At 44.7% G+C, this 26,463-nt stretch overlaps 14 protein-coding genes across 14 annotated transcripts; 7 read left to right on the top strand and 7 right to left on the bottom strand.

Annotated features, from left to right (window-relative positions):
* Nucleotides 1-258: 258 nt before the first annotated feature.
* On the top strand, nt 259-1,806 carry SAL1 (LALA0S04e08108g1_1; the record flags this gene model as incomplete). The annotated part of the gene is made up of 1 exon (XM_022772926.1): nt 259-1,806. The coding sequence occupies one exon, from the start codon at nt 259-261 to the stop codon at nt 1,804-1,806; it is 1,548 nt and encodes a 515-aa protein (XP_022628342.1).
* A 72-nt stretch (nt 1,807-1,878) lies between these two features.
* Nucleotides 1,879-2,598, bottom strand: REV7 (LALA0S04e08130g1_1; the record flags this gene model as incomplete). Its single annotated transcript, XM_022772927.1, has 1 exon — nt 1,879-2,598. The coding sequence occupies one exon, from the start codon at nt 2,596-2,598 to the stop codon at nt 1,879-1,881; it is 720 nt and encodes a 239-aa protein (XP_022628343.1).
* Nucleotides 2,599-3,841: 1,243 nt separating this feature from the next.
* PMS1 (LALA0S04e08152g1_1) lies at nt 3,842-6,547 on the top strand (the record flags this gene model as incomplete). The annotated part of the gene is made up of 1 exon (XM_022772928.1): nt 3,842-6,547. One exon carries the CDS (start codon nt 3,842-3,844, stop codon nt 6,545-6,547), a length of 2,706 nt encoding a protein of 901 aa, XP_022628344.1.
* Nucleotides 6,548-6,707: 160 nt separating this feature from the next.
* SWS2 (LALA0S04e08174g1_1) lies at nt 6,708-7,145 on the bottom strand (the record flags this gene model as incomplete). The annotated part of the gene is made up of 1 exon (XM_022772929.1): nt 6,708-7,145. The coding sequence occupies one exon, from the start codon at nt 7,143-7,145 to the stop codon at nt 6,708-6,710; it is 438 nt and encodes a 145-aa protein (XP_022628345.1).
* A 366-nt stretch (nt 7,146-7,511) lies between these two features.
* On the bottom strand, nt 7,512-8,606 carry EOS1 (LALA0S04e08196g1_1; the record flags this gene model as incomplete). Its single annotated transcript, XM_022772930.1, has 1 exon — nt 7,512-8,606. One exon carries the CDS (start codon nt 8,604-8,606, stop codon nt 7,512-7,514), a length of 1,095 nt encoding a protein of 364 aa, XP_022628346.1.
* An 855-nt stretch (nt 8,607-9,461) lies between these two features.
* Nucleotides 9,462-10,109, bottom strand: TPM1 (LALA0S04e08218g1_1; the record flags this gene model as incomplete). Its single annotated transcript, XM_022772931.1, has 2 exons — nt 9,462-9,929; nt 10,092-10,109. The coding sequence occupies 2 exons, from the start codon at nt 10,107-10,109 to the stop codon at nt 9,462-9,464; spliced, it is 486 nt and encodes a 161-aa protein (XP_022628347.1).
* A 429-nt stretch (nt 10,110-10,538) lies between these two features.
* LALA0_S04e08240g (LALA0S04e08240g1_1) lies at nt 10,539-11,000 on the top strand (the record flags this gene model as incomplete). The annotated part of the gene is made up of 1 exon (XM_022772933.1): nt 10,539-11,000. The coding sequence occupies one exon, from the start codon at nt 10,539-10,541 to the stop codon at nt 10,998-11,000; it is 462 nt and encodes a 153-aa protein (XP_022628348.1).
* A 212-nt stretch (nt 11,001-11,212) lies between these two features.
* On the bottom strand, nt 11,213-12,583 carry APJ1 (LALA0S04e08262g1_1; the record flags this gene model as incomplete). The annotated part of the gene is made up of 1 exon (XM_022772934.1): nt 11,213-12,583. The coding sequence occupies one exon, from the start codon at nt 12,581-12,583 to the stop codon at nt 11,213-11,215; it is 1,371 nt and encodes a 456-aa protein (XP_022628349.1).
* A 384-nt stretch (nt 12,584-12,967) lies between these two features.
* Nucleotides 12,968-15,721, top strand: TMA108 (LALA0S04e08284g1_1; the record flags this gene model as incomplete). Its single annotated transcript, XM_022772935.1, has 1 exon — nt 12,968-15,721. The coding sequence occupies one exon, from the start codon at nt 12,968-12,970 to the stop codon at nt 15,719-15,721; it is 2,754 nt and encodes a 917-aa protein (XP_022628350.1).
* A 62-nt stretch (nt 15,722-15,783) lies between these two features.
* NIS1 (LALA0S04e08306g1_1) lies at nt 15,784-16,809 on the bottom strand (the record flags this gene model as incomplete). Its single annotated transcript, XM_022772936.1, has 1 exon — nt 15,784-16,809. One exon carries the CDS (start codon nt 16,807-16,809, stop codon nt 15,784-15,786), a length of 1,026 nt encoding a protein of 341 aa, XP_022628351.1.
* Nucleotides 16,810-19,455: 2,646 nt separating this feature from the next.
* OM45 (LALA0S04e08328g1_1) lies at nt 19,456-21,069 on the top strand (the record flags this gene model as incomplete). Its single annotated transcript, XM_022772937.1, has 1 exon — nt 19,456-21,069. One exon carries the CDS (start codon nt 19,456-19,458, stop codon nt 21,067-21,069), a length of 1,614 nt encoding a protein of 537 aa, XP_022628352.1.
* A 471-nt stretch (nt 21,070-21,540) lies between these two features.
* MKS1 (LALA0S04e08350g1_1) lies at nt 21,541-23,283 on the top strand (the record flags this gene model as incomplete). Its single annotated transcript, XM_022772938.1, has 1 exon — nt 21,541-23,283. The coding sequence occupies one exon, from the start codon at nt 21,541-21,543 to the stop codon at nt 23,281-23,283; it is 1,743 nt and encodes a 580-aa protein (XP_022628353.1).
* Nucleotides 23,284-23,520: 237 nt separating this feature from the next.
* On the top strand, nt 23,521-24,372 carry IMP4 (LALA0S04e08372g1_1; the record flags this gene model as incomplete). Its single annotated transcript, XM_022772939.1, has 1 exon — nt 23,521-24,372. The coding sequence occupies one exon, from the start codon at nt 23,521-23,523 to the stop codon at nt 24,370-24,372; it is 852 nt and encodes a 283-aa protein (XP_022628354.1).
* Nucleotides 24,373-24,729: 357 nt separating this feature from the next.
* On the bottom strand, nt 24,730-25,974 carry MLF3 (LALA0S04e08394g1_1; the record flags this gene model as incomplete). Its single annotated transcript, XM_022772940.1, has 1 exon — nt 24,730-25,974. The coding sequence occupies one exon, from the start codon at nt 25,972-25,974 to the stop codon at nt 24,730-24,732; it is 1,245 nt and encodes a 414-aa protein (XP_022628355.1).
* Between the last annotated feature and the right edge of the window lie 489 nt (nt 25,975-26,463).

A 26,463-nucleotide genomic window follows, 5' to 3' on the forward strand; every position in this document is an offset into this window, starting at 1 on the left:
GGGGACCGTACTTGTAACCACAAGCGTTACTTTTGAGCTTACTCTTAGCTCGAAATGAGTCCCAGTTGCGTTTTTCACGATCAGAAGGCTGTCTCGTACATGCGTATACACGGTTTTCGAGCTCATCTCTCATCTACAAAAATTGTATGAACTGGAAGGTTCTCCCCAAGTAATGCGTCACTGTATTAAAGGTCTCATAGCCTAGCGTCTCGGGAGACGTATTATATTTGTGGTGAGCAAGGCTGTTGTGGAAAAAAAATGACGCTCCCGGAGGAATCCAACGAGGAGCGAGATCGCCGGCTTCAACAGCTGTTCAGCACGATTGATACTGAAAAAACCGGCAAATTCGATCTTGATCAATTGAAAAAAGCATTTGAAAAGAACGACCACCCATTGAGGCGATCTCCCGACGCCGTAGAGCATATTTTCAGGTCTCTTGACGATAACAAAGACTCGTTGGTCGATTTCGAAGATTTCAAAAAATACGTGCTGGCCGCAGAAATCCAGATACGACAAGGGTTTTTGAGACTTGACCGAGACGGAGACGGTAAGATTCGTGTGAGCGAGCTTTCGAACTACCTCAGCAAACTAGCCGAGGATAATGAGCCCCGGCCCGAAAAGCCTACCACTTTCAAAAAATTCATGAATTGGGCATTCATCCCCAAGAAAAAAACAGCGGAAGACACGCCTTATATCACATATGACCAATGGCGCGACTTCTTGCTGTTCATGCCCCGCAAACGCGGGTCGCGATTGCATACCGCATTTTCATATTTTTATCTCTTCAACGAAGACGTGGATTTGTCGTCAGAAGGAGACGTGACTTTGATTAACGACATCATTCGCGGCTTCGGATTTTTCATAGCAGGAGGTATCTCTGGAGTCATATCAAGGACATGTACCGCCCCCTTTGATCGAATCAAAGTATTTCTTATTGCAAGAACGGATTTGTCGTCAACGCTTCTGAATTCGAAAGATCGAGTTCTGCAACACAATCCAAGTGCTGACAAGGCAAAAATTAAGTCGCCATTGGTGAAGGCTGCCACCTCACTTTATAGACAAGGTGGCATCCGTGCATTTTACGTGGGAAATGGTTTAAATGTTATAAAAGTGTTTCCGGAGTCTGCCATCAAGTTTGGTTCTTTTGAATTTGCCAAACGTGTAATGGCACAATTGGAAGGTGTGAAAGACACATCGGAGCTATCTAGGTTCTCAACCTACATTGCTGGTGGGTTAGGTGGTGTAATGGCACAGTTTTCTGTTTACCCAGTTGACACGCTAAAGTATAGGGTTCAGTGTGCTCCGCTTAGTGCCCACCGAAAGGGCGCACATATAATGATTGAGACTGCTAAACAAATGTACAAAGAGGGTGGTTATAAACTATTCTACAGGGGTGTAACTGTTGGCGTTATGGGCATCTTTCCCTACGCCGCCCTGGATTTGGGAACATTTTCTGCTTTGAAGAAATGGTACATTGCACGCCAAGCACGTATCACTGGCATCCCGGAGGACCAGGTTACAATGAGCAATGTTTTTGTGTTGTTAATGGGCGCGTTTAGTGGAACGGTAGGTGCAACTATGGTATACCCAATAAATCTTTTACGGACAAGGCTGCAAGCTCAAGGAACGTTTGCGCACCCGTATAGATATTCGGGATTCAGAGATGTTTTCACGAAAACTGTCGCAAGGGAGGGGTACCCGGGACTTTTCAAAGGCCTTGTACCCAATTTAGCTAAAGTATGCCCTGCCGTGTCGATCAGCTACCTATGTTACGAAAACCTCAAGAAAGGCATGAAATTGGAATGAGACTTCATGTATGATAATGCATTTTTATTAAAATCACAGACGTGCTATTTAAAAGACAGAAACTAATAATATTCATGGAAAGAGTGGCTCTGCCTCAGAGCTTCGATATGAACTCGATGTCTCGTAAATTCGAAAACTGGCCTCTGCGTCGATAAGAACTTCCATAAATTGATAGATCACCAAGGGCCCTGCGTCACAGCCAGTAAGAGTAATCATCTTGATCCGCGGGCTGCGTTCCTGACTACTTGATATAAATGGTTCTTCTGCACATTTCACCCAGTTAGAATCCTGCTCCTGTGCTAAACGCTCTTTCAAATTTTGGACCCGGTTCATTTTTCTACCAAGGTTCAACCCCACCGAATCTATAACAATGTCGAAAGCTACCGTATTGGGTTTGATCTGCGGTAGTTTTTCTAGCCGTGAAATCAAACTGTTCAAGCTAGATCGAAGCTCGTCGAAAACGTCTGTCTCTTTAACATCACTGACTTGGTCGTGTCGCAGTTCACCGAAGTCTAAAGCATAGCGTTCGATGCATGCACCATCGTCTTGCTGGATTATTCGAACATTAAAATGCCGGACCGCTTGTAACTTTGAGATAATATCGACCACCATAGTCTCAATGTAGCCTTGAAGTCCGGGATGACGATTCATCGGGACGTGTCGGGGCAGATTAAAAGCCTGAAAAGATGTCCAGTCGAAGGCTTCTTTAGGGTACACATTCCGATAGTATAGAATCACGTTAACGTAGCACTTCAGGTAAACCTGAAGCCATTTAGACACTGCCCAGGACATTGTTCCATCATAACCAAGACTACGATTGAATACAACAGAAGTAGTCGGAACCAGACGCGAAGGATTGTCGAGGAATGAAGATGTGTTACTTTACCTACACCTTGTTCAATACTTAGTAGGCATTGACTACTTTCGTGGAAAACGAGCAATATAAAGTCACGTTGATTCCAGCGTTAAGAGATACTTCCCATGTTAAGACGTTTACCGTATCGTTGTCCCTATTACTACAGTTAAATATCATCAAATTTATTTGACAACTGCGAGCTTCGAACGAAACTCTGCTATTTTTCAATCTTTCAAATATTCGTGTCGCTTCTCGTCCAAACAGACGTTTGGGAGACCCTAGATTAAATGCGACAAACTTGATGCTCTGCGTATCTTTATTTTAACCGCTAAATCTGGCAAATTCGACGTTTCTGATCACATACAATGCCTTTTCCTCTTAGCGTGGTGGTTCTGGAGTTGAGATTGACATCTATCATTGAGCACGTGATGCATCCTCTAGCATTCTTTAACTTGAACGCAATAGAAATCCTTCATAACTGGAGCTCTGCAGAAGCGAAAAGAGATGAACAACTGAGTACAGCCTTTGTAACGTGTATTGCCAGTCAAGCCAAAGTTCAAATACAGATACGTTTGCTGAGATTTGCTTTGAAAACGCTATAGAGTATTATGAACAAGCGAAATCTGTCTCCTCACGTGGATTAAAAGGTCTTATTTAATCAGTTTATACTATCGTGACACTTAGAAAAAGTGCCGGTATTAGTTAAAAAGAAATGTTTTCAACGTCACAATAGTTCCAACGCATTACCAAAGCTATCAATAAAAGACGTATGTAAATGGGCCGTGAATACCACCATTGATGTTCTTGATTCGCACTGTGTTAAGCTATTATCGTAAATAATGATATCCCATGAAATGCTTGGAAAACACAACTAAAGCCACAAATGTCTAGCTTTTCGACAAGTCGTTGAATTAAAATCTCTTTTTCAGGCAACAAAATCCATCGACTCTGTAGCTCGCTTCAATGATTCAATAGATCCCAAATTTTATTCTAGTCAGCTGGATCACGTGATAAGCTCATCGCTCTTAATTGTATCTGTATAACTAACTACATCGATATAACCCTGCACATTACAGAGATGAGATGTTCAAGGTATAAGTATAACTCATCATTTGATATCCACCAAATCTATGACCAGGGGTATCAATTCCCCGATTCTTCCCTGTTGAAACAAACTTCATGGGTTCTAAAATTGCTGCTATCAATGAGATCGACGTTGGTCGCATCACTTCCGGACAAGTTATAGTAGATTTGACGTCAGCAGTGAAGGAACTACTGGATAACAGCATAGACGCTGGAGCTGACCAATTTGAATGTGTCTTCAAAAACTATGGTTTAGAGTCTTTGGAATGCAGTGATAACGGCAGCGGTATCCCGGTAGATAGCTACCAGGGACTTGCATTGAAGCATCACACGTCGAAGATTTCAAATTTCGAAGATGTATCTCAGGTCACGACCTTGGGCTTTCGTGGCGAAGCTCTTTCGTCACTAGCGGCAATTTCAAACCTGGTAGTAACAACAACGGCTAATCCACCCAAGGCAGCACGTTTGGAGTTCAATGCCAAAGGTGAATTGACGAAAAATACCGTAACTTCACGCAATAAAGGCACGACCGTGCATATTTCCCAGTTGTTTAATAATCTCCCAGTGCGTAAAAAGGATTTTACCCACAATTGTAAACGACAATTTAACAAATGTATCGCTTTGCTACAACAGTATACGATAATTCAAGACAAGATGAAGATTTCCATCTGGCATATTACCAGCAATGGACGTCGCACTCTTGTGCTGTCATCTACAAAAGACCAGGGTATTCCCAGACGAATTGTCGGCGTTTTCGGGTCAAGCGCCATGCAGGGTATTTCTGAGATTAATTTAGACCTTTTGGTGAACACTACCAAATCATGGGCTTCGCAGGCTTTTGGGCGTGAACTCAATGGACCGTCGGAATATACTGTAAAAGTCTCTGGTTATATATCCAGAAGCTCTTTTGGTTGTGGCAGGAACGCAAAAGATCGTCAGTTTTTATACGTCAACCAGCGACCCGTGGTGTATCCAGCACTGCTCAAATGCTGCAACGAGGTTTACCGTACCAACAATAATGTTCAATTCCCCGCACTTTTTTTGAACTTTTCGGTTGCTCCCGGATTCATTGACGTAAATATAACGCCGGATAAGAGAACTGTGATATTGCACAGCGAAAACGCCGTGATTGACTCCTTAAGGGATGGTTTAGCGGAGTACTTCGCGGACCAGGAATTGGTGCTGCCCGTTTCTTCGAAAAACAAGGTCGAGAAGAGCGAAGAAGAACCAACACTCAAGAGACAAAAGCCTGGAATCGTCAGCCAGGAGCTGCATTCCGAATTTCAAAATGATATTCGAGACCCTGAAACTTATGCGTCTCGAATGGAAGAGACTGAGGCTATCGAGAAAGGCTCGCCATCTTCAAGTCTGTCAGAACAGGGCGGCGATACGTCAGCGCAACAGCGTGACATTTTTGTGGTGGACTCATCACATTCCAGTGATGAAGAAGAGCTCAACACGACAGAGTTTTCAACTAATACTAATGTTTTTGATGACGCTAATCAAAGTAGAAGTGCAAAAGTTGGGGCCCAAAAAACATTGGATGCATTTACAAATCCTGCTAAGGAAGCTGATGCAGGTTCGCTTACAAGAATCCCAAATGCCGCCGAGGAAACGTTGACGATGCAGATTGGCGATGATCATTTTGAAGAAAGAGCAGTGATAACCAGAGACAATCATCTGATAGTCTCCGATCACAGCGGTTCAAATCTAGAGAAAGACTCCGTTCACTCTGGATATTCACACATCAATCATTCCCACAGTTCATCATGCACATGTTCGTCTGGGAATGAGGATGAGGAGCAGGACGATGATCTAGAAATCATCTCGCCTCAAGAACAAATCGGCGAAGTATCGCTACGCAATTCTCCGCCATCAGCTGCTCCCGCGACCGTAAACTTAGAGGTGTCGAAATCAGAAGACCTGCAGCAAATTGATGCACCGAAAATTTCAACACCTAATCACAACAGTAGCTCACCAAGGGGTTATGTCCACACAGCAGACACTGAAATCCTATCTGTGGTATGTTCGGTGCATGCCTCCAAGATAGTCAATGAGTTTGTGGAGCAGTCTCATATTCTACACCAGCCAAAGGCGGAAAGACATCAAAATTCAATTCAGAGGAATGAACAAATAGAGAATTTTGCAGAAGGAGAAAAATACCTGACACTTTCAGTCGCTAAAAAGGACTTCAAGAATATGAACATAGTGGGCCAGTTTAATCTGGGTTTTATCCTAGTAACGCGCAGAATTGGTCAGAAATTTGATTTATTCATCATCGACCAGCACGCTAGTGATGAGAAATTTAACTTCGAAATGCTACAGCAGACAACAGTTTTGAAGTCACAACGTCTTATTGCCCCTCAGGTAGTAGAAATGAGTATCATTGATGAACTTATAGCTACGGAAAACTTGGAAGTCTTTGAGAAAAACGGGTTCAAATTAGAAATAGAAGAGGACAAACCACAGGGCAGTCGAATCCGGTTGGTTAGCCTCCCGGTATCGAAAAAGACGGTCTTTGATATAAATGATCTACATGAGCTGATTCATTTGGTGAGAGAGTCTGATGGGTTGAACAAGGACAGAGTACGCTGCTCGAAAGTGAGGAGTATGCTGGCAATGCGGGCGTGCCGTAGCAGCATCATGGTAGGCAAGGCTCTTTCCAAAAAAATGATGGTGCGTGTTGTACGGAATTTGAGCGAGCTGGACAAACCTTGGAATTGTCCTCATGGTAGACCCACAATGCGGCATTTGATGGAACTGAGGGATTGGAATGCGTTTGAAGACGACTATGCATTGTGACCAGCGCAGTGATTGACTAAGATATATCTACGTATGTACAGGAAAAGTGAAATGGGAAATGCACAGAGCAGTGCAATATGACGTGAATTAAAGGGATACAGGGAATGTATGACGGTATGTTATGAGTGGAGAACGACGATTCCGCTTTTGATGCCTATTCTCAAATCAGCTTGGAGATGAATTTATTCCACAACGAGGGGGTTCTATTGCGTTCATTGCTGACTTCAGTGTGAAATCCGCGTCTATCCACCCTATTCAGTCTCCGGGCAGTCTTAGCGTTGTTTCTGGAACGTTGTCCACGGACTGGAAGGTTCAGTGCATGTCTCATACCTTCGTACGATCCGATTCTTCTCTTCAACGCGATGTTCTCTTTGACCACCGCGCGAGCATTACCTTCAATTGTCATGTTCGAGAGCTCGCTGGTGAGACTCATTATTTGTGGTTCCGATAGCTGGTGCATGCGCATCCACGGATAAAATCCTAATTTTGAGCATAACATTTCGGAAGTCTTCAGTCCAACACCGTACATTTTTGAAGCCAATGCAATCCTTATTACCTCTTTACCTTTGAAACCTTTACCGAGTATGTGTACCACCATGTTTCCGATATTTTTGAGAGTGCCAGATGGTAGAAATCGACTCCAGACGGATACAGCTGGAGTAACTCAGCTGTTTAATTGTTCATCTTCATCGATTTCGAGAAAATGATGATATTAACATATGGTGAAAAATTCCTGAAATACGTTTAAAGCGATGTGAAAGTCTGATAGTGACGGGAAATTAAAAAGCGATCTGTCGTTAAATATGATAATAATTACTTTTGCGAGATCACGGGAATATCAGGTGACAGCTCTCATCCTTTTAAGTTATCGTAGAGGATGACAGACGGTGGGCATGACGATTTTAGGTGTGAATGGACAAGGAAGAATAGCCGGTGTTTATGCTTCGGATAATGTTTGCGTTCCCTATTCTGAATAATTACGCGAAATCAAATGCTCTAGTTGCTCCAAGTCCAGCCGCTGAATTACCAAATTTCGCAGTAGTCCAACCATAGTGATGAAACTGGCAAGCCCGACGGGGACCACGCAGAATACAGTGATGTTGTAAAGATGAATTTGGCGATTTTTTGTGAGTCGCAAGTACCGGGAACCACGTCTGCGTTTGCGATTATCGGAAGGTGAAGATGACGATGGTGTCGGAGTGGTGTTGGTGGTAGTAGTGCACGTGACCTGACCTGATAGGGACGAAGAAGACGAGCTAGAACGTAGTGAGCCAGCGGGGGTGGCACCTCCGATACTAGACGCAGACTTAAATGCCTGAGAAGGTTCTTGCTCGACGTAATTGAGATCTGAGGTCAAAAAACTTTGCCAGATGTACGCGCCTGTGAGCATGCAACTGATGAGGATCCACGTGTGGAGTAAGTAATCACCTTTGGGCGACAAGGATGATAACAGCAGCATTTCGAGTGTGACAATCAACAGGGACATCGAAAACATCCGTAGAATCGCGGCGACCGTTGAATATTTCACGATCCATCGCACCATCAACGAGTCCAATATTGCATACGTCAAATATGCGGAGACGATGCACCACAGCGAACACAAAAGGTATTCTGACGATCGTGCCACGATCAGCTGCGACATCAGATCGGAGTCAACCCCCGTAGAAGACGCCTGCGTCTTTTGAAGGGCCAAAGATTGCTGCTTGTGCAACACGCGAGAAAGTCCGACTTGCAACCGTTCTGAGCGGTACGACAGTTCCCATGCTTTTTTCAAAGCCCGTGCTAACGACAGCAGAGGAGGGAGTAATGATACGTCTCTGCAAACTGCGATCAGAAAGTGTTGTTTTGCATCCAGATTGCGGAGCGTAAGTGATTTGAGTGACTGGTATGACGATTTTTTACCACCCTCTTCTGCCTGATCTCTTTTTGCCTGCGAGATGCCCTCGCTGGCCGATCTGCGGTGATAGTGGTGGTGGTGATGGATGTGGATCTGAGATTGGGATCCATGCGATGAAGCCTGCAGTCCCTGTGGTGCGGCTGATGAACCAGAGTCTGCCATGCAAAACTTACTCAAACAAAACAGCCTAGCCACTCTTCAATAACAATCTTCAGCAAACAAACATCAAACAGAACCCGGCTGGAATGGTGAGTCTTATGGTAGGTTTCGTCGGCTTTTATTCTTGAATAACGGTTTGTCTTTTCATGTACAACTGTGAAGGATGTCACTTTTTTATATCCTAAAACAATCGGGTGATATTTTGAAGTTAAATGATCTGACTAAGGAAAAAAGACAATATCTATAAGAAGGAGTGGATTAGAGGGCTCTAATAACTGGTGTCTGGGATGAACAGCGGTTGAATTTCAGCGTTAGAAAATTGGGTTTCAAATGCAGTTCTCAGACTTGAAATATGATACCGAATGGTGTTGGTGACAGAATAGTGTAAAGTGATAACTACAAACGGTAGTATCTGTCAGTACTAGTTGTACATTTTGTAAGGGTCTACAGCTTAAGACTAGCTATCTGAGAGTAGTTTTACTACACACGGCTTGGGCAGCTAGTGTGGGGGTGTCCCCAGTGTTGAATAAACTCGCGTATCTATTTAATATAGCAATGTAAAAATCTTCAAGAGAAAAAGTACGACAAGACCCACACAAAATGCAATTTCAAACTGCTCATCGCGCAAGGGCTGCCGCCTATTGCCAACAGACGTAGTGATGGTAGTAGTGATTGTGGTGGTGGCGGCAATAGTCGTTGCAAGGGTATCGTGGGAATCGTTGCGGCTCAATTGAGGTCTCCCGCAATGGATTTTGTTTGGCAGAACCAAGGAATGCGGGAAAGCGCTGGGGACCAGCGTGGTGTCACTGGAGGCGGACCCGCGGGGCTGCGTGTGTCCGACTGTGCCCGGCTCCAGAATCATAAATTTTCTAGCGAGGCTGCGATTTCGTCGAGTTCCTTCTTGGCCTCGTCGTATTTGACCTGGAGCTCTTCATACTTCTTTTCCCAGTCGTCACGGTCTTGTTCGAGCGACAAAACCTTGCGTTCAAGACCCTCGGCCCTTAGATCCGTCTCGCGAAGCTTATCGGTGGTCTCCTTGAGCTTCGAATCGCTTTCCTCGAGCTCTTCTTCCAATTGCTGGTTCTTCTTGGTGAAGTTCTCGTTGTGCGAACGCAAATTGTGAGAGTCCTCAGACAACTGTTTGTGCTCAGACAATTCAGACTCCAACTTTTCCACCTCGTTGTCCAGGTTCTGGTTTTTGGTCGTAAGAGCCTTTATTTGGTTTTCTTTTTCGGTGTTGTCCTGTTCCAATTGTTTCAATTGTTCCTTAACATCCTCGTATTTTTCCTGCCACGACTCGGCCTCGAGCTTAAGGTTACCAAGTTTCTGAAAGTAAATCATTTCAACGTTAGTCAAATGTCTTCTCCTTCTTTCAAGATATTCACCGCCCCCAATCACCAGCTCAACTCAGCTCGTCATAAAAGAGAGAGGAAACCTTGCAAATTAAAGAACGGAAAACCTTGCAATCAGGTCCAATGCTGTTCATACCTCTCTGATCTTGTCCATTCTAGCGTTTTTGAATCCGGTTGTGGTTCTAAAGAATACAATTCCTTGATCTTGAATGGTTCTAGCAAGGTCAAATGTCCCGTTCGTTTTCTGAGTTCTTTATATACTCAACAGATCATTTTTTGAGATCATTTCGTCTAAGGCGATATTCACGAAAAAGGTTGAAAGAAAACATTGGCACGTGATCTAATTTAGAAATAAAAATTAGTCACGAGACTGGTAATAAGAATTAAGAGTTGAACTCCGATACAGACGTTGAAGTTGAATGTGAATGTGAACGCGAATGTGACGTTTTGAGTGTGAATTGTTTGAGATTTGGGCCACTAGTTCGAGTTTTGCATTGAGATTCCGAGACAGGCCTCTCAAGAATCGTTTCACTCGATACATAATATCGATTGAGTTCCCCCAACTTTCCCAGTGATAAGTGTCATGAATTATCCAGAACATCATCAAGCCGTTAGAACTCTCACTCGAGCGTCATGCATGATGATGGCAGCTGAACTTATGATCTGGTTTGGAACCCACCTGGCAGGTTCAACAAAAATGTGGGTCATATGGCTTATCACTGTGATGGCCATTTTCGGCGCTGCTGTTGATGTGGCCGATGTCACTGCGGTAAGAGGATTCTCTGACATGAGAGCTGATTTGGTCAGGGATGCATATTCTGTGGTAGTTATGGCTGGAATAACACTCAAGGCAAACCAAATTTTCCCCAGAAAATCTGATGCAGTGAGCCAAGATCACCAAAACCTCTTCAAAAAATCACTTATGGCGGTTTCATTAACCCGCGTGATTTACAGATTGTACGTGACAGGATATTCACCAGTCTTGGATAGCATCTTTCTGGTGTGTCAAATGGTTGCGCTGTTCTTCAGCGTGAAAGCATGTTAAATATCGGCCCTCGAGGTAGAGACACACACAGGTCATCGAAAGACTTGAAAATCGATTCGTGCTCATAATGAAAGCTAGGTTGGAAATTTTTTGATGAAACTACTAAAACTGATAACTGATTACATATTAATTCGAGAATCATTTATCATTCTTTCACGGCAAAATCTTGTGATGCGGAGAAAACGATCTCACGCGAAGAAAGCCGGTCTCACTCACTCACATCCACCATTCTTGTGTCTCTTCCACGAATTTTCACTTTCCCAAGAACTCCGACGTTTTTCAAACCTTGAAACAAAATCACTCAGGACATGCTCTTCCACAATATCAGCGTCAGCGAAAGGTATTTCCAGGTTTTTTTCGCTTTCTTGTATGTAACCGTCTTGTTCGAGTAGATGAGCCAGCCCATTGATCGTCGCAACATTCATTGTCGTAGGGTAAACGACCTCGAACCCGATGTACAGATTGCCAAATCCGCCCTTTCCGTCTGGCATACCCAAATTTTCCACACATTTGAAATCCCCGGGTTTTAGGATCTCACCTGGTAAAACATCTACTTTGATAATTTTCCCACTTGGATGTGAACTGATCCAAACAGGACCTCCGCATAAACTGGTTTTCAGCGCTACCGGACATTTTTCCAAAATAAAACTTGCGTCCTTGTCACGCTTGAACTTTGAGTTGGGCAATTGCTCCATTGTAACAATAACATCACCAGGAACCACTCTTTCCGTCCCGTAACTGGTGTTGATAACTTCATCTGCCTCGCCGGGCAATATTATTTCTTGTCCATGTTCCATCCCTTTTTCTATTTGCATGTCGAATATCTTGCGTTCACAAATGCACCCTTTCCCCTGACAAGTAATGCACGTATCCTCCGGGGCACAAAATGTACCCTGCCCACCGCATCCATTGCATGTAGAAGACCACGATTGCGTCATGTGTCCTTGCCTCCTAGTCTGTGAGCGCATCCCACGACCGCCACACAGTTTACAAGTCGTAATTTTTGCAGATCCTTCACCGTTGCAGTCCCGACACAATCTTGTTCTATTCAATGCTAGTTTTGTAGTTTTCCCATGATAAAGTTCATCCAAAGAGCATTTTAGCCGATGCCTGATATCTGGGCCACAGGCGGTGGTCTTGGGACGTGACTGGCGTGGTTGACGACCCGACTTACGACGTGACGAATTAAAACCGAAAAAGTCCATATCGTTGCCAAAAAAACTGCTGCCAGAAACATTGGTCGTTGCTCCACCGCCGAAAAATTGGGCGAAAAGATCGCCCGCTGACATACCGCGACCGGTTCTGCTAGTGCTAGTATATTCTGCGGGTTTCATTGCCGACCACTGCGATTCGTCTGCAGTGCCAGTACGGTCATACATCGTCCGCTTATGGTCGTCCTGCAGAACGTTATATGCATCTGACACCTTCTGAAAGTTGAACTTCGCTTCTTCAGAATGCCCATTTTTGTCAGGATGGAACCGCAACGCTTTCACACGATAAGCTTTCTTGATTTCTTGTTTCGAGGCCTCTCTTGACACTCCCAAAACCTCGTAAAGCGAGCTATTGTCTACTGATGAACTCATACTTAAAGAAAACTGAAAACCGACTATTTTTTACCAAGTTCCGTCTAAATCTTTGACACTTTCTTGAGATTATGTTACAGGCAAGCACTTTTTGTTGTTCTGCATTGAATTATAAGCCTCCAAACCTAAAAAAGCTAACCTTAGTTCGATTCTTGGAGTTTGAGTTTAGCGTTTAAGAAGTTAGAAGTTGTTCAAATCACTTGGCTCTCTTATATATTGATTGATGTAGGTTATATAAAAGAGAACCAAATTTCAAGAAGTTCCATGCAATTCTAAAAACGGTTTAAACAGCTGGTTCGAACTCTATATAAGGCCATTGACGCTGGCAGTACTCTTTGGAATAGTTGCTTGTTACTGAACCCTTTGTGGGAAAGGATCTTGATCATGCTGTCATTGTTGAACGCTATTGTGCCTACGAAATATGCCATAGAACTTTCAATTGAGCCATCAAAGGCGAACTTTAGAGGCCTTTTGAGGGCAGACTTGGCTCTCAACAAGAATCAGGCTCACGGCAACAATGAACTAATCACAACTTTTTCGCTGCATGCTGAAGATATCGTTGTATTGTCTGCCAAGATCGGCAGTCAAAATTTGGACATCAGTTACGACAGAACGGCTAACACGGTCAATTTTCACTGTGGTGAAGGATTGGAGGCAGTGCAAGAAAATGGAGTATCGGAACAGCTGGTTTTGGAGTATGTGGGCAAACTCCAGTTGATCAAAACTTTCCAGGATGCGACTCGTGGTGTCTTCAAAACCAACTTCATGGACGCTGAAACGGGCAGTAGCGACAATTTCGTGGTAGCAACGCACTCCCAGCCGTTTTTCGCTAGAAGAATTTTTCCCTGCATTGATGAAATTAACCACAAAGCGTATATGCAGCTTAGTATCAAGACTTTACCTCGTTTCGAGGTCGTTTCTAACACACAGGTTGAGTCAACAGCCGATGAAGAGCAAAGCCCAGAAAATTGCACTGATGCAACCCCTCCAAATGCAATGAAAACGGTTTCTTTTGCAACTACCCCACTAATGACACCTGCTCTGTTCGGCTTTGTTCTAGGTGACCTGCAGTGTATCGAATCGCATGTTGCTCTGCCCCAAGGTAAGCTTCCAATAAGAATCCTAGCCACGCAACAGGTAGAGCTCGCAGCTTTTGCACTCGACACCGTGTCTGAATATTTGCCTGCTTTGCAAGAGTTTTTCAAATGTGAATATCCTTTAACGAAGCTGGATTTTGCACTTTTGCCGTTTCTCAGTGACATGGCGATGGAGAATTTCGGGTTAATTACAATCCGCCAAGACCACTTATTGTTGGACCCTACGATGTTGGCGGACGAAACCGTACGAGCCCAGGTCCAGCAGCTGACAGTACATGAGCTAGTTCATCAGTGGATGGGGAACTATATCTCATTCGATTCATGGGAGCATCTATGGTTCAACGAGGCATTTGCTACTTGGTGTGCATGTGAGATAATGAGTGCCGTCTCCCATCAAGATCACTGGTCGTCTCCGGATTATCTACAACAGCTAAACGGAAGCCTCCTGGTCGACGCTTCTTTCGGGAGCCGAAGCATAGCCGCAACTTCCAAAAAAGAACACATCACTCAAACGTCCGACTCTTTAGATCCGCACAACTACACTAAGGGCATATCGATATTGAGATCTTTACAGTGTGTCATAGGCAAAGAAAACTTTGAGTCAGCTTTGCAAGCACTGTGTTGTGATAAGTCGTACCATGAACGCAGCATCAAACCCTCCGAAATTTGGAGTTACTTTGGACAGCACTTGAGATCAATGAACATATCCAACTTTATGTTTTCATGGACGCATTCTCCCGGGTTCCCGGTCTTGCACGTTGTGTCTCAGAGTGATAAGACTGTATTAAAGCAGAGTCGCTTTTTGACTGGGAACAGTGATACTGCTGAAAATGTTCCATTTCAGATTCCACTCTTCACTCGACTCTCTGACGGCTCCGAAGATAAACAGCACGTACTTATGACGGACCGGACACTAACTCTCCCTTATAACCCTTTGCTTTTCAATTCGGACGTGAAAGGTTACTACAGAGTATCTTATGAAGATTCAGAATCTTATGACCGACTTTCTAACGCTTTAGTCGAGGGAAAATTGTCAGAACTCGATCTGTATGGTGTGTTTCGCGATCTCGAAATTTTCATCGGCAACGAAGTGTATCAAAAGCCAGAACATTTAGGTGGCCTGTTTCAACTGCTCCATACCATTGCGTCGAAGGTGGACTTGAGCGCGCATTCAAAATACTATAACGGTTTAAGTTTGGGTCTATCGATTTTGCAGCAGGTCGAGTTAAGCGATGTGAGATTCGGCAGCGGTGCAGAAAGGTCCAAATTGCTGGGAAGTATAATAACTCCTTTGTTTCAGCAAATCGAATGGCCAGACTCGTTCGAAACCACAAAATTGTCTCCCTACCAAGCACTTGTAATGTCGCAAGTCTTGAGCGCAGGGAAGACGTTGACAGAAGTTCAGTTCCTGTGTGGCAAGTATTTCAAAGGGGTCTTCCAAGGCCCACAAAAGGCCATTCCTTATGAACTTTTGGAGAGCATCTTAACGGTCAATTCTTTTTGCACCTCTACTTTAAAGCAATGGAAGAAGCATTTTGAATTAGCTAAATCGAGCCAAGGTGTTGTCACGCATATATCTGGCTGTTCGGCATCCGATATCCAGGTCACAGCTCTTGAAACTCTGGGTTATTGCAGAGATCCTCAATTGGTGCAAAAGATTTTGAATTATGTTTTAACCAACTTCGACTCTAAAGGTGTCGAAAAAGCTCTTTTCGGGCTGTCAAATAATGCTAAGGAGCCTTGTGGTAAAGAACAGATAAGAGATGTGCTTTGGAGTTGGTACACTCTCCATTTTGACGAATGGGCAAGGAAATCGCTTACCGGTGACGCTGCGAAATGTCAAAGCCTAAGAAACACTCTTTTGGCTATTTCCGTTGTGGTCTTCGAAATGTGGCAGGATATGCCAGAAAAGGTAGATATTTTCTCAACCGCGAAACAAAACCAATTTTCGGGAGAGTTGAAGGTCGCTGATATATGGACCTCCGTAAAGCGCAGTCAAATCTCTAAGATGACTATCTACAAAGCAATCTTGGGGTTTTAAATTGTATTGTGACGCACAACCTGCATGCATCAAATGATAAATATTATAAACAGACTCAAAACCTAGTATGCCTTTCTTAGTTGAAGAGCACTTCTATTTCGTTCAGCGCTTGCCACTGAAGCTACCTCGCTCCCTGTTTTCAATGACATATGATCATTCATTGCATTCTCATAGAAAGACGATCTCTCGTCATTGGTGGCACCTGAGCTTGAGGAATGAGAAGGAAAATAAGCTTCATCAGATGGGGTCGTCAAAGAAGTCGATTTGGAGCTTCGTGTTGCGAATTCACTACTTGCACTGACGTCGGATATCGGATCATGTAGATAAAGTCGGAGCTCAATGCGCTGCGATATTACATGAGAGAGGTAATCCCTCCACACATCATATAGCGGCTTGTTTTTGGGGTGTGTTGAAGACTGGTGGTACGGTCCCGAATACGTGTTTGCTCTCCGTATTCTTCCTGCATTGGGTATCACCCTGCGAATGCTATTTTTGCGTGGGACGGTTGCCCCATATGAAGATTTGACCTTACCAGACATTGGGTTAGGGTCCGCTGTAATTGTCCGAAAGACAAATCTAGGATGCAGGCGAAGCAGTTGCCAAAATGATGGGCTTTTCAATTTGAGATATAGAAATCGTCTTGCCGAGGTGAAATCTGACCTTGGCATGGAGCGAAGGTCGATATAGTCCATGGCGCTTGCAAGCTCAGCTTGGTTTCTATGTTTTCCTTTCAATGACGGAAGTTTAGAGCGCTTTAAGGAGAAACCGCGATGGAAGACGAAATTCCCGGACTGTGAGTGTGACTGTATTTCTGCTCTTGTAGTAAAATCTTTGCGACGCGATAGCGAATTGACACGTCTGAGCGAGCTGCCGCTTCTTAAAGGTTTACTGCCGCTTCTTACAGGTTTTCTGCTTTCCTGATTCGTGCGATCAGAGTCTCGCAGCTTGGAATATTTGGACCACTTACAGAGTTTTTCGAACATCTGATTTGAGGTATTGGAACGTTTACTCTTGGCATTAGAGGATTGGTTACGGATCCTATTCCGCCTCTCATGGTTTTGAGCCTGTTGTAGATCAAATTGGCTCATTGTGAGACGCTGATTGGCGAAAACTGGGACGGTACCCGTTTGTTCGTCCAAAACCGTGATTGTTTGCGAAAGCGGCGATCTATACGTGGGAAGCTTTCGACCGCCTAACAGATTATTTGGTTTCGAGTAGTTGTTGCCTGCAGCCAGGGCTGGTAGAGCTTCTTCCGTTATAGAGTGATGGTGTGCATCCATAAGAGGCTTGATCAGTGAGCTTTCCTCCTCTTCATCGGTCATATCCTCGTCGCGACCGAGCTCGTACTTTAACCACAATGACGTGGAGTGTCTTTTCTCTGTGGTTTTAGGAAAGCTGTGCAAGGTGTGTCTGTGACGGAGGTTGTGGTCACTAAGATCCAAGATCTTGGACTCCTGAGTTATAAAAGAGCTTTCTGAGCCGTTGGCCATCCCTATTGTACTTTTCGTAGGCACTAGTTCACCGTATATGGTCCCCGGCTAGGGCTAACTTACTCTTGGGTGTGGTGGGAAGAACGGTTCAGGCCTCGATCCTTACCGTACTTTACATACATGCATACATGGTTACTGCTATATTTGAACATTTCTTACATACTCGATACAGTGAGAATGATGGCGCGACCGGTTATCTAATTGTTTGCAGCCTTTGTGTATATTTCTAGCCATGCCAAGATCGATAAAACTAAGAGGGCTGGTTAGATCACGATTAAAGGTTAATTAACTATTCATAACGCCTAGATATTTTAATTGGTTCACTGTCACTGCAGAAACAGAAGCTTTAGAGAGTGCTGGGCGTAAATAGAGATGGCTGGATAATAATACTCGAGGCTTAAGAGTCGAAGACGATGTGGTTCTGCTTTCTCAGAGGCACTGCTGCTTAGATAGGCGGAATGTAACGTAATTTTGAAGGTTTTGAAACAACGAATGAGATGAGCAAAGTTGACGAAGAATGCGAGCCCTAGTGTCCTGTTGGAGGTGGTATAAATCAATAGGATCGTGATTGCCTTCTGTGGATATCGTGCGTATGGTCAGTTTCACAGACTGATGAGATTCGAGAAAGTACTCAGGGAGTACTCGTGACAGAAACCCACTGGAAAGAACAATGGCGTAGATCATTAAACGTGTCAGTGCCATGGAAGTACTTTCAAAGTCGACTGCCCTTAATTGGAAAACATGCTGTCATAGTAGAGATGGTAAGCACATCATTCTTTGAGCTTTGAGAAAGTTCTGGTCTTCCAGTATCGACTAGGAAACAGCCCACGAAACAGAGAGCATTGCGAATTTCACTTAGAGTTGATAAATCGTTAGGTAGCGTCAAGCGGTGATTTTCTTGTTGAGCTGAGCGCAGAAGAGATTCGAACTCGGCTTCTTCTTCGTTTTTGAACGCGAATCGAATATCGAAGAAGGTCAAATTTTATTGTGAAGTGGCTCTGGGACAGTCAAGATTAGTTGGTTTCTGAAGCTCACTATCGATGAGAAACATCGGAGGGTGCCTTGTATAACGATAACTGTGAGAAGATACGTTGATGATGAAATTCAAATCTCACTTTAAGGCAGACAGTGCCCGCGCAGAGTTCCTTGTAAAAAGGACGACTCACTCGTACTTAACGATGCAATGTTTTTCTCTCAGAATCACAGTCCAGTGGAACCACCATAAGAGCATTCATGGATTAAATGCCAACGTGCGCTTCGAAAACAACTGCAACTGCAGTTGCAACTAGCAATAACTGCTCATAGCACCAAAATTCCGTCACGCGACCCGGAGCAAAACTAGGTATTGTTTTTTTCTGGCGCCGGACTATTGCTCTGTCATATGGGAGAAAATAGTAACATTTATGTTCTCGCTGGCCATTGTAAAAATGCTGAGAAATGTGAATTGGACAACAGGAAGGTTCTAAGATTTGTGAGTTGTGGCAGAAACGACTCTGTCACGTGACCTCGAGCCTAAACCCCGTTCAAGCTCATACTAACTTGCATGGTGTGCAACTCGTTCGGAAGGCTGCTGCAGCTATCAACACCAATTACAGATCTACTTTCCTCATTTCGATTCCAAGCTTCCACGTCTTGTTTCTCTCACTTAAGGTGACAGACACCTTTTTCTTCGTCTCTCTCTCTCAGATCTCGAATTATCCTCCTATGGCAACAAAGACAAATTAAAATATTGAAGCCTTACACCCAGCCACCCAACACCCATACACCCATTAAAACCTATCACGTGCTTTCTTAATGGTTCCAAAAATTTTTTTTTCACAAGTGTCTCTGTCTCTTTTTCCTCTCCACAGCAAAAAACCCCAACCTTTCTACGCTTAAACATCGCAATCTTCGTTTTTGTGTAATGGCAAAAAATTAGGGGAGCGCAAGGGGCCCGGAGCCGACGGGTAGAAAAAAAAGTATATAAGGGAGGTGAGTGCGCGGCAAAAGAAGGAGAAAATGCACTCACATTTCTTTCTTGAAGCTCTTTTTCAAGAATCAGAAAAAAGACAAGATCGGTGGACTGGCAATATCAGATTTCACGTTTGCCTTATATTTAGCTTTCCTTTGTTATAAGTTAGGTTTTAGTGAAAAACCAACGTTGAAAAGCACTGGGTAACTAATCGCATCATACCAACAGAGCCAACAAGCAAGTCGTTTTTGTTTGACTCTTGTACCTACCATTCTTATTTGCATATAAATTCCATGTCGTCGAAAGTGATAATAGGCGGGGTCGTCACGGTTGCCGCCGGATACGCGTTGTATGAGTACCAGCTGCAGCAAAGACAACAGCGGGCTACGCTGCAACCTGCTGCTTTCCAAAAGGAGCGCGAAACACACGCGTTTGAGCGTCAAGGCGAGCGGGCGGGCGCGAAGCTCGATAGCGCGGCCAACCAGGCCCGCGAACAGGCTCGCGACCTGGCGCACGACGCAGACGAGAAAGTCACCTCTACTATGGCAGAGGTGGAGCGCGCCAAGGCTAGAGGCACTCAGTGGGTTTATGAACATCTGGGTGAAGCTCAAGACAAAGTCGAAGACCGTCGCGACAAGTATCTAGAGCGTTCTGGCGAACTGCATGCGATTGTGGAAAACACACGTGAGCGTGAACGTGCCCAACAAAACGCTGTCAAGCGGTTTGTCAACGACACGCGCGACCAGATCTCGAGCGACATCCAGAACATTCGTGCTGGCGTTGCAGACGACGCCTCGAGCATCAGAGATGCTATTATTGGCGCCAAGAAGCAGGGTCAGGACACTGCTCAGTCGTGGGAAAATTCGGCGCGTGACACCGCCGTAGACGCAAAGCACACTGCGGAGGACAAATCGCAGTCGATTTTCAACTGGGGATTTGGCAAGGCTGAAAAGGCCCGTGCCAAAGCCATTGAGGAGTACGATCAGGCCAATAAGCATTTCCACGAACTTAGCGAAAAGTACAAGTCTGAATCGGGACTATTCTCGGGTGGCAGCGACGAATTGAAAAAGCAAGTGAATGCAGCAGAGGCCCAGCTTAAGTCCTACAAGCAAAAACTCGAGGATGCCACTGCCAAGTACTCTCAATACACCACCGACAACATCAACGAGCTTTCCGACAAACTAGAAGAAGAAGACCGCAAACTACGCAAAAAGGGCTTTTTCACCTGGTTGACTGGAAAAGATTCTGGAGCTTCGACTCAAAAGAAGAAATCCGACAATGTCGATGAGATCGCATCTCACAGTGTAGTCGGATGGGGGGAGACCGCTGAGGCCTTGGCCAAGGAAGAATTGGACGACTTGGTGAGAAACAAGCAGATTGGTCGCAGTGAGGCTCAAAGGCGTCTAGACGAGCTTAAGAAGATCAAGGATGAAGGGTGGTTTACATACCAGGGCAAGAACGACGCCGAGTTGGCCCAACGTGCTGCTAACACTCTAAAGGGCTGGGGTGAAACCGCCTCGCAATTGGCCCAGGACGAGTACGAAGAAACTCGCAGACGTTTGCCACAGGCTCCCAAAAGTTTGTCTGACGCTGTAGACGTTGCCAAACAAAAAGTGGAATCCACCAAGAAAGAACTTGACAAAGCCAGTACCGAGTGGTGGTCGCAGGGCAAGGACAAGAAGAACGAATTACACGATAAGGCTCAAAAACAATATGAAGAAGCTGAACGTGAGTACCGGTCATCGTTGGAATCTCTTGCCGATTGGTCCGAAAAGGCCAAGGGCAAGTTCTGGTCCGGGGCCGATACTGCTTTGGATGCCACCAAGTCCACTACCGACACACTTCACACCAAGGCCAAGCAAGGGCTAAATGCTGCCCAGGACTTTGTCCAAGACAAGAAGGAGTGAAAAAAGGAAGTCTGCGTATGTATGAATGATGAATGATGGAACATAACACGACATTTACACGACACAAATTTATCTTAGATCAAAATGATGATAACATTCACTAGAAAGTAAAGTAAAGGCTTTTAGTCATAATCTCGAATTTCTTGCCCCAATTCTCTATCTCTCTCTCTATCTCTCGACGCTGAAACTTAAGATCAAGCAAGTTCTTGGTTTCGTATTGGTTAGGTAGAAGTAAGTTGTGGGTTAATTAAAATCAATTTCATGTGTTAACCAAAATGAATTCTAAAATCATCGAAGTGAAAGAAAGATACTGAAAGGTCTTGTGAACTTGGAATATAACACAATAGCTTAGCGTTTTCATTAAGCTTTGCATAATAAGTAACTGCTAGTCTGAGCCAAGAAAGCGCTAGTGTGGGTCGAACACAACTTGCTGGTTGTGTGGAGCAGTTAAGTGCTGGAACGAATTAGAAGATGAGCAGTACAGAGGGCAAGGAAACTACATTTAAAAGCCCGAAACACGCAACAACAAATGAAAGAAATGGTCAGAATGGACCGATTGTGTTTGAAGATATGAGAGGTTCGAAGAAGGATACGTTTTTGAAAGTGGCTCCCAGTTTATTCACGGCAGCAAAGCTGCCGTTGTTTGACAGCTTGGATCTGTACACGACGCTGATACGGAACAGTAACGCTTTGGAGCAGGGAGAACGTCTACGGAACCTCAGTTGGCGGATAATGAACAAGGCAATGCTTAAGGATCACGAACTCAATAAATCTAAAAAACGGGACGGTGTGAAAAACCTCTACAGGGTGATCAACCCTGCTCAGAATCCACAGTTTCCCGAGCACGGCCGACAATCAATGGAGAAACTGCAGCCTCTGCAAATTATGAGTGCGATGAAAAGCCCCACGGGGCAACAACAACAACACTCACAACAACCTCACAGTAATCACCACCACCATCAACATCAGCATCACGCAAGTTCTAATTATCCTTCTGCTACTGGACATATTCCAGCAAGAGCCACAAGCGATTTGCAGGCCAAACGTGGCGTACATAGACCTCACGAACTGTCGTTAGCCCGCCCGCAGACAGGTCAGGGCAATGTACGATTCACTCTGGGATCAGATGGTGGATCCAGAGTGACGTCCCCAGAGCCTCATCAGCACCTTGTATTGGGCGGCTTTGTTGATGCTCAAACACCAGCTGGAAAGAAAAAGGACACCACCCTCCCGCGAACAAATACCACGAAGGCTGCGATGCCTGAAGAAACCGATGATACGCGGCCCAAAAAGCATACAAAGCGTTTTCCACATCAAACGCAATCCACTAGCAGTTTGTTTGCTACTAGAAGTAACGACAAAGTGCCTCGTGGCACTGGTGAGCATCAACCAGATCAGAAACCCAAATCTTTGTTTGGGGCACCACTTACGCAACCAAAATCGACGACAGGCACTCATTCTTCGCACAACGGTACTTTCTATAGCAGTGACGAAGAAGAGTCTGATTGGAACTCATTTTCTGACGACTCCGAAGTGTACGACGAAGACGAAGATGAGCGGTATTACCAAAAACAATGGGACAAACTTATGTTTTCTCGCGAGACCATCACTAGTAGGGGCACAACTTCACCGTCTTCGGACAAACAAGATCCCAAACGAAGCCTACTTAGCGGGCTATTTCTCAACGAGATGCCCAAAAAGCCGGCTTTACCTATCATGAGTTCCGTGAGTGTACAACACCCGACGCTCGAAAAAAGTAGTGTCACTGCAGTTGGTGACGTTACGCCGTCAAGTTCATGGAAGGGAGGCCTTTCCGCAATTAATGAAGCAATGATACACGATAAAGCGGCCGCCACCCATCCGCATGGGCACCCTGGTACAAGTTACATCTCCAATCAACGCGGCAGTTTCAGCAGCATAATATCAGATTCCACACGACAGCGTTATAAACACGAATCCAACGCACCTCCAACGGCCCAAACCATTTTGCCCACTGCTCTGTCCACGCATATGTTTCTACCCAATAACGTCCACCAACAACGTCTGGCAAAATCGTCGTTGTCATCGTCCCCGTCATCTGCAAAACCAGTACCTTTCAAAAGACGGGAATCTATGGATATACCTTCGAAAAGAAGCACGAATTCATTTTTGAAGACTCGGGTGGAACTGTCTGAAGAGCAATATCTTTCTAGAGCATTGAGTGATCGCCAATAGGCGCTTGAGCAGTAAGAGGTTGAAACTGGAGTGGATATCAAATCTGGAGTACCCAGGAAACTTCATATCATGTTATACGTCTGATCGCGTGCTTTGTGATTATGTCACTCAAGCTTGATTTGAAAAATTTTAGAAAATGGCTATTACTAGTTCGATGCGATGAGATGCGATGAGCTTAGTACAACAACCGCTTGATACAGGAAAGCTCTCAAATCTACACTATTCAAAGGCATAGAAATGATAAGAAGACAGGCTCGTGAACGCAGGGAGTATTTATACCGCAAGGCGGAGGAGCTACGCGACTCGCAACTGCAAGAAAAACGACAACTTATAAAACAGGCGTTGGCGCAGGGGAAACCGCTTCCAAAGGACATAGCAGACGATGAACAGCTACAAAAGGATTTTCAATATGATCAGACGGTGCAAGAGACAATAGATGATGAATACAGCGCCACGAGTGGACTAGCGGACCCTAAAGTTATTGTCACAACGTCGAGAGACCCCAGCACAAGACTTTCACAGTTCGCCAAAGAAATCCGGTTATTATTCCCTACTGCCGTGAGGCTTAATAGAGGTAACTATGTGATGCCTTCGTTGGTGGATGCATGCAAAAAATCAGGGACTTCTGACCTGGTTGTGCTACATGAACATAGAGGTGTTCCAACTTCTCTGACAATATCACATTTTCCGCATGGACCCACCGCATATTTCACACTACACAATGTGGTGTTAAGACACGACATACTGAACGCTGGAAATCAGAGTGAGGTAAATCCACATCTAATTTTCGATAACTTCACCACTCCATTGGGACAGCGAGTAGTTACGGTGTTAAAGCACATGTTCCCACCGGGTCCGAAAAAAGATTCCGCTCGAGTTATCACATTTGCGAACCGTGGCGATTTTATCAGTGTTAGACAGCACGTTTATGTGAGAACACGGGAAGGCGTGGAATTGGCCGAAGTTGGTCCCAGGTTTGAAATGCGATTGTTCGAATTAAGACTCGGCACGTTAGACAACAAAGATGCAGATGTGGAATGGCAACTAAGAAGGTTCGTCAGAACTGCAAGCAGAAAGGACTACCTGTGAGCGCTCACACAGTAAATAAGGATACTAAACTAATGCATAGATTGATGGTAATGGTAAATAGAATTCACCAAACCTATAGAAATGAGTGATTAACGGGAGGGAGATAAAACAAAGTAACGTGTACGTGGCAGCAGACCAATTTCACGGATCAGTGTCTGCGAGCGTTCCTACCTTCTTTCTACAATATTCCTTAGAAAATTATTCTCATATTTGCTTAACCTTTATATGAATAGAAAACAGCTTTTTTGTCCCTTTGCTGTGTTCAAAGATGTTACGTTATTTACCCAAAATGAAACCATTAAAAGCCAAAATTTCAACTCATGGTTGAGCCCCGAAGAGCTCAAGTTCCCAACTTAATCACACTCCACTGGCATTACTGATTTTTTGACGTAAAACATCACTAACGGTGTTGGTTTGTAAGCCGTCATCATACAATACATCGTTCATGTTTTGCGCAGGAGTTGGATGAGTGTTTAAAGCCCGATTTGCATTCAAAAAAGGTGAAACGGAACTTGCATTCGAACATGTACGGGTCTTGTAAACAGGGCGCACTTTTTTGAAACTGTTTTGAGTAGATGTTCTTGTCAAACGAGGTCCCGTTACGGTATTGTAAAGCGTTTGCGAGCTTGCTGGATTTGTTGCGCCATACATGGCAGAACGTGAGTTGGGTGATGTTGCCGTAGCTTCATGATCGGAATCTTCTTCATTTTCACCTTCGCTGGTAGAACAATCACTACCACTACTTTCAATTGTGAATTTGTTTTTGGGCCTTGGTACGGAATTATTTGAAGGACCAAACGTTGGTGAAGAAACCCGCGATGAAGGGGATCTAGCCGCACTTCTAAGTTGTGATCCACTATTACGCTGTGGTGGAACGGCAAGTCCCAAAGAAGACGAGCCAGAAGCCCGACGATTAATGGAGTTGTGGAAAGGATTGGAAAATGCAGGTTGCGGAGTTTGACTGCGTAGTAATGAACTGGAAGCCGATTGACTAAGGGAGGGCCGTCTATTTTGAGCGTTTTCGTCCGAGATCATATCTGCGTACGAATAGAAACGCAAGATGCGAGGCCGATCGGAAGTGGTGGATGTACAGTTGCTGCAGTTGCTCACGTCACTGGCGTTGGAATTCACACTGGCCATGCTAACAGCACTGGCAGTACTGGCGTTACTATTGGCGCGCGACAATTGAGGCAAATTGTAGTTTGAGTTTGTACGTGTGCGTCCCAAAGCACGGTCCAGTCCGATGGTCGAGTTACGACCGGAATAAATCATTTCCACGTTATCGAGGTCCGTTTGGGAGTCTGTCACGATCGACGCCGAGGCGTCCAAGGCGGGAGCGACCAGGTCCTCGAGCGTGTGATGGGCAGGGGCGTTGGAAATGGATCCCGACGCTTGAACCGCGGGTTGCGAGCCGCCATTCGACAACGACAACGATCCTCGATGTTGCGAGTTTCGACGAGAACTGGCAAAAGAGCCGGCGAACGAGCCGGCACGCGATAGCGTGCCTGGCCGTTCTGCCTGGGGCACCCGTTGGTACGAGTCCTGGACGTTGCGTTCGAAAATCTGCGGGTGTTGAGCTTCGTCGTCGACAGCTGAGTCCATGGTCGTGGTCGTGGTCGTGGTCGTGGTGGTTATGTGTTTTTTGGGAAACGAGGGCTTTGTAGAGTTGGTGGTCGTAGAAACGTCAAAACACCTGCAAAAGAAAGCCTACAGTTGCGAGAAACACGTACCGATAAGTATTGGACTTCAAAACAGCAATTTTAGGCTGGAAAACTCGCTAATATTCGGATATTCGCTCCAATTTTCCGTATTTCCCAGTCTCCTCAAAATTCAGGACCTTGTTCGGATTAGATTATACATGAAATTGAATTTAACATGTTAAATTATTATTATTATCTATTATCACATTTTAATTTCAAAGTATGGCTTTTTAAAAAAAAAATTTGGGAGAGAGGGAGAGAGACAAAAAAAAAATATTACACACACACAAAATTATTTTAACCCTTTTTTTTTTGTGGAATTTGAGAAAAGATAGAGGGAGTGTCGTTGTGTACGGGGATGGGAGAGTGCACGTGAGATGCACGTGTAACG

Source organism: Lachancea lanzarotensis, scaffold LALA0S04 (genome assembly GCF_000938715.1).
Source record: "Lachancea lanzarotensis genome assembly LALA0, scaffold LALA0S04, whole genome shotgun sequence".
Taxonomy (NCBI): domain Eukaryota; kingdom Fungi; phylum Ascomycota; class Saccharomycetes; order Saccharomycetales; family Saccharomycetaceae; genus Lachancea; species Lachancea lanzarotensis.